This window comes from Etheostoma spectabile, chromosome 2 (genome assembly GCF_008692095.1).
Source record: "Etheostoma spectabile isolate EspeVRDwgs_2016 chromosome 2, UIUC_Espe_1.0, whole genome shotgun sequence".
In the NCBI taxonomy this organism is placed as follows: domain Eukaryota; kingdom Metazoa; phylum Chordata; class Actinopteri; order Perciformes; family Percidae; genus Etheostoma; species Etheostoma spectabile.
Genome location: NC_045734.1, coordinates 9,990,221 through 9,995,671, shown reverse-complemented (window position 1 = coordinate 9,995,671; position 5,451 = coordinate 9,990,221). Strand labels below are relative to the sequence as shown.

The following is a 5,451-nucleotide window of genomic DNA, read 5'->3' as shown; positions in this document are numbered from 1 at the left end:
CAACCACTCAGGGAGCTGGTCCAGCCGGCAGCCCACTCACTCTGACATCTCTCTATTTGTGCATGATTAGGTCTTGAGCATGTGTGTATTTCAGGCCTGTGTGTAGTGATTACTTACAAACAAAAAGTATAAATTATTTAAATTATAAATGATCTTCCACCAGATGGCAGTAACACTCTTACTGATATTGGTCATATAGTGGCATTGAGGAAAAAGGCTTGAGACTTTGTTCTGTGCAGCATTGGAGCAATCATACTGTGACTTTAATTAGATGGAGTAATAGCCTATGCAATGCATCAGAATCCAGAGTAATAAACACCTGGACATTTAAAATAAAAAAAATATTCACATAAAAACAAGTTGAATACAGAAACGTAAAAATGTACAGAGCAAAAAATGTTAAAATAGTTTTTTTTAAATATAAAAAAGGCCATAATATTAGTGGACCACACCATGATGTAAACATAAAGAAAGTGCAGGATTCTCATTCAACACCTTTAGTGTAATAATTTCATTGGACCTTATCCTGGGGAGTGACTGTTCAGAACTTGTGTGTGTGTGTGTGTGTGAAAAATAGTTTAAAAACCAACAGTGACACATGAAAATTCACTTCATCATTGAATTTTCACAGCTTTGGTTTTGTATTTCTGTATTATTATTCCAAGAGAAACTAAAAAACATTTTATGTTCAACAGCAAACGGAATTGTAAAGTAAGGAAGCGATTGTTTGACCCAGATATAATGTTAAGTGATCGTGCGTTGACTATCAATATACCCCAGTTTACAGTATCATGGACATTTACATCTACATAGCTTAAGAGTACTAGAGATTACATTAATACCTATGCATTATGTTTATAAAGTACGGCTACTACATGTACACACTGATTTCATTGGAGCAAACCCTAATATTAATGTCCTGTTCCCTCTTAGTAGGACAGAATCTAGTGATTGTTATAATAAAAGTCTTTCACGTTTGGTAAAATACATCACTAAGAGCAGTTTTTGGTCACATTCATTCAACTATCATACACATACACCCACCTTCATTGTCCTCTAAAACTCACCGAGACTGACGACTGACTATCATGATTCCCTTTTTAAAAAGTCTGTGTGTGTGAAATCTTAGCCAGAAAGCGAGATCTCATAGTCACTTGTTGACAGTAGGGGACGGCCGACTTTCTGCACATTCTTGGCGTTTGTTATACAAGCCGCAACCTCCACTGGCTTCTCGAAATAACGCACCAGGGCCTGCTCGGTGAGCACAGATGCCAGGAACTGCTCAAACGTGATGGTCCAGTCTTTATCAATGCTCGTGCTGTGAGGCAGTCCTCTGTCGTGGGGTCCGCCGCCGCCTTGAGGCCGGTTACTTCTCTCACCGTTGCCGCCGTCGTCGCTGCGCACCAGCACCGTGTCATCTGCAATGTCCTCGCACTGCAGCTTCTCGTCCAGCTCGTGGGAGCCAGCGCTGAGCACCGAGTAAGACGACATTGAAGTGTCATCTTTGGTTTCATCATCAGAGATAAGCATGGCAGATGAAGTGCCTGCGTCTTTGGGAGAGGAGTCCTCCAGCCTGATGTCTTGCATAGACGGCAGCTGCTCACTCCCTTCGTCCCCCTTCCCCGCCTCACAGGGGCTAGGCTTGTTCTCCAGACCCGCATGGGCAAAGCCGTCCCCCTGGCCCCGCTGCTGGAACATGCCATCCAGCACGGCCTCCGGGATGCTTTTGGGATCTGTGGCGTCTCTCGTGCACGTGCTCGGCCCCGATTCACCCTCCATGTTGTGGTCCTTCCTGCCAGAGGAGGAGAAGAGCTTTCCCACCTCTCCCATTTCCAGCAGCAGACTGGTGACTGTCGCTGTGGCGTGATAGAGCTCCTGTTCTGCAACATCCTCACTGAACATGCTGTAGAGGGTCTTGCAAAGCTCGATAAACTGACTCTGGAGGAAAGAACAGTTCAGGGGTCAGTTATAGCCCACCCTACTACTTAGCTTCTTATGCACATACTGTATATGACAACAGATACAGAGGGTGAAGTCATACCTGATTCAGCTTGGGGAGGTCTTTTGTGTTTTCTAGTTTAGATTTTGTCTCCTGGTTCCAAAGTTTCAGGTAATGGCGATATTCAGGAGTGTTGAGTTTCTTCACTGTAAGATGTACAAATAATGTTATTAATTCTTACTATACTTTGTTGTTTTTAAAAACATGTGGGTGCCATTATTATCTGCTTGTTTCTGTATTGTAATTAAAGACTACAATATGGGAAGAGCTGAACCTAATTTGTGTTGTTGCATCATGGAAAAGGGGTATATCCTGTATACACATGCAGGAGGAAATTAGATTTTTTTTTCAGTGAATGATAACTTCACAAACAATTGTGTTCCATCCATGAAAAATCCCAATAACATTTTGTATAAATATGAGTTTTTTTTATTGGCTGCTAATTGAGACTAAATGTTGTGTTATTTGAACAAGACTAAATGCTCATTTTAGATAAATGGAACTTGTAATGTGTTGTATTAGATCTATACATTCAGGCTTTTATATTACTTTTGCTGTATGCTGCTTACCTTTTTCAGTCTTAAATGTAACTCTGACAAAGCCATCATCCCTCTCACTTCTGCACTTTGAGTCATGACCTGAAGAGAAAAGATCAAACATAAACATTTCTTCAATTGAATTAAAGTAGGAATATTTCATTCCAATAGCTAGACTGAACTTTTAGAGCCCATCATTTTGCAGCATCCTCTATATTTTGAAGACAAGGATATTATTTTCAAACATATTCTTTTCTTGCTTCCAAGCTACATACTGCCTCTCCTTCTCTACACCCAGGACACAGGGTGTAGTGGAGCAGAATAACATCAGTGACTTCTGAAAGTTTAGTGGTCTAAAAATCAGCTTTCCTATCAGCAACGGTGTTTGAGGCAGTTTCTCTCGCTTCTGTGTATTCCACTCAGGATACACCTGCAGGAGTGTGCCAGCAAAATTTAACTTGTGAATATATTTGTTTTTGTGCCTGTCATTGTGCACAATACAGGCTGCATGCGTTTTCTGCAGTTTCAAGGTTAATACAAGGACATTTTCCACAGCAAATCAAGGCAATCCCATAATAACCACAAAAACAGATTCCACTCATGCAAATATCATTCATCTCAAGTCCTTTATATTATAACTAGAAACATCGTCAGGAACTACAGCACAAAAACGACGCAGGGGAAATCTATAATTTTTCACCCTTTTTTACTTGCTTTTTGAATTGTTTGATAAGTGGGTTCAGAGCCATTTTTTGGTACTTTTTTGTTTTTAATGTACTGTTTTATTCATTAACTATTTTTTATTAAGTCATTTCTTTATTCATCTGTAATCTGAGAGTTTATAGGGTTGGAGGGTGGTGTTGTGGTCGCGGTAAGGTGGTTAAGAAATGTCACCATGGCAGGAAGGGGTTTTGAAAAAAGTGGGCCCCCAGCATGGTGTGGGAACATATTATGTTGATATATCGTTATATTAAATCCTTGTCGTGCACAAGCATAATGTGCTTATAGGTAAGGATGTAATCAAAGCAACACAAATTTGATCACAATAAAAGATGACCTTAGGTTCTTACCGATGGACGTTCCTGGAGTGATGTCTTCAAAGAAATACTGAGTGGCCTCAAAGGCAGAGTCGGGCTCTTCCGGTTCATGAGTGTTATCTGGGAGGAAAATTCAACTTGGCTTGTGAAAACATTCTGTCAGCCTTTTTTTGTAATTAATTTTATTTTTATCCCAAATTTTCAAATAAGAAACATAAAGCTATGTTGACGACTGAATTTAAAATACAGTAAGTACTTTAAAAAGTTTTTTGTCAGTTATCTAAAAAGAAAAAAAAGAAGCATGCTGACAAAAGTAAATGGTATAAAAGAGATTTGTCCAGCAAGTGAGACAAAGAGCTCAACATTTTCCACAGAGCCACCTCTTTTCTGAACAGCTAATAATCCTGCTTCACTAAAAAAATTTAATATTTTCCACTGTGTTCTAAAGATTTCACTGAACTGCATGGAGGCACACTCACCAGGTATGACATGCATCTTGTAGAGGAGCTTCAGCTTCTCAGTAAGGTCCCCGTGACACAGGACACCTAAAACACACCAACAAGCTTTAGAGATCGGACACATCTGAACTGCTTTCAGATGTGACACACCACCTTGGATGCAATTATACCGTTACATAAGAATCATGACAGCGTCAAACACCAATTTGACAACTGAGCCGCTTTATTACAAACCATTACTTTCAAAGAATATTTACAAGGACCAACTTACCCAGGCCACTGATGAACTCCCGAAAATTGATGAGGGAATCTCCGTTTTGGTCAAGGAGACAAAAGAGGCGCAAAGCCAGGGGGTCTGAGTGGGCTCCGTTGGCCCAGGGGAACAGCAGGTTGAACAGGCCTTTGAACTGTTCCTCGTCAATGCGGTACTGCTCCAGGTAGGGCAGACTGGGGTCATGGCGCTCTGTGGGGTTGCTGCTGCCGCCCCAGTAACAGCTGGTCAGGTGCTCTGCCTGAAGAGAGGAAAAGAGGGGGCAGAACTGTAAAATATAACATGCAAGTCAATATACACTGAACAAAATTAAACGCAACACTTTTGTTTTTGCCCCCATTTTTCATGAGCTGAACTCAAAGATAAAAGACTTTTTCTATGTATACAAGAGGTCTATGTGTCTCAACTATTGTTCAGAAATCCGTGTTAGTGAGCACTTCTCTTTTGCTGTGAAAATCCATCCACCTCACAGGTGTGGCATATCAAGATGCTGATCAGTCAGAATGATTATAGCACAGGTGTGCTTATGTCTATTCTTATGTCTCATTCAAACGGTGGTTAATGAACCACTAAAACGATTCTGGAAACATTATTTTAAAAGGTACAAAAGAATCTTTGGATCGATCAACATTGAAATCAATCAATATCAATAAATAAGGTCTATGTTGTATAACTGTATAGCAAAGTGGGTTGTAATCAATGACAAAACAACGCCATGTGGCAGAAAAAAAAGCATTATGTTTACAGATTATAACTCTCCACCACCCCCCCAAAGAATCAAGGTTTATAAAAAATCATGGGTCCCAAATTGTGATACGAACCAAATCTTGGGTTTGGTGTATCATTACAACAATATTTAGCATGGTGGCAAACCAGTAAGTGGGAGCTGGAGGTACACAGGGACGGCTTTGGATCAGTGATAGAGTGGTTGCCTGCCAATCGGAAGGTTGGTGGTTCAATCCCTTGCCGTGCAGTCTCATGTCGAAGTGTCCTTGGGCAAGACACTGAACCCCGAGTTGCCCCCGGTGCTGCGCATCGGAGTGTGAATGTGTGTGAGTGTATATCTGATTAGCAGGTGGCACCTTGTACGGCAACCTCGGCCACAGTGTATGAATGTGCGTGAATGGTGAATGTTTCCTGTAGATGTAAA

At 40.9% G+C, this 5,451-nt stretch overlaps 1 protein-coding gene across 3 annotated transcripts in view; it reads right to left on the bottom strand.

The window, feature by feature from the left end:
• Positions 1–5,451, bottom strand: part of tbc1d9 (TBC1 domain family, member 9 (with GRAM domain)) — a 32,775-nt gene that overhangs the window by 4,936 nt on the left and 22,388 nt on the right. The window contains exons 16-22 of one of the 3 annotated variants that reach the window (XM_032538726.1): positions 4,302–4,542; positions 4,052–4,117; positions 3,606–3,692; positions 2,569–2,637; positions 2,042–2,145; positions 1,111–1,938; positions 230–569 (exon numbers count right to left, since the gene is read on the bottom strand). In XM_032538726.1, coding sequence (XP_032394617.1) covers positions 1,126–1,938; positions 2,042–2,145; positions 2,569–2,637; positions 3,606–3,692; positions 4,052–4,117; positions 4,302–4,542 — 1,380 coding nt within the window. In that variant the 3' untranslated portion in view covers positions 230–569; positions 1,111–1,125. Of the gene's footprint in view, positions 1–229; positions 571–1,110; positions 1,939–2,041; positions 2,146–2,568; positions 2,638–3,605; positions 3,693–4,051; positions 4,118–4,301; positions 4,543–5,451 lie in introns of those variants that run through there. The other 2 variants (XM_032538734.1, XM_032538742.1) reach the window with 2 other exon arrangements.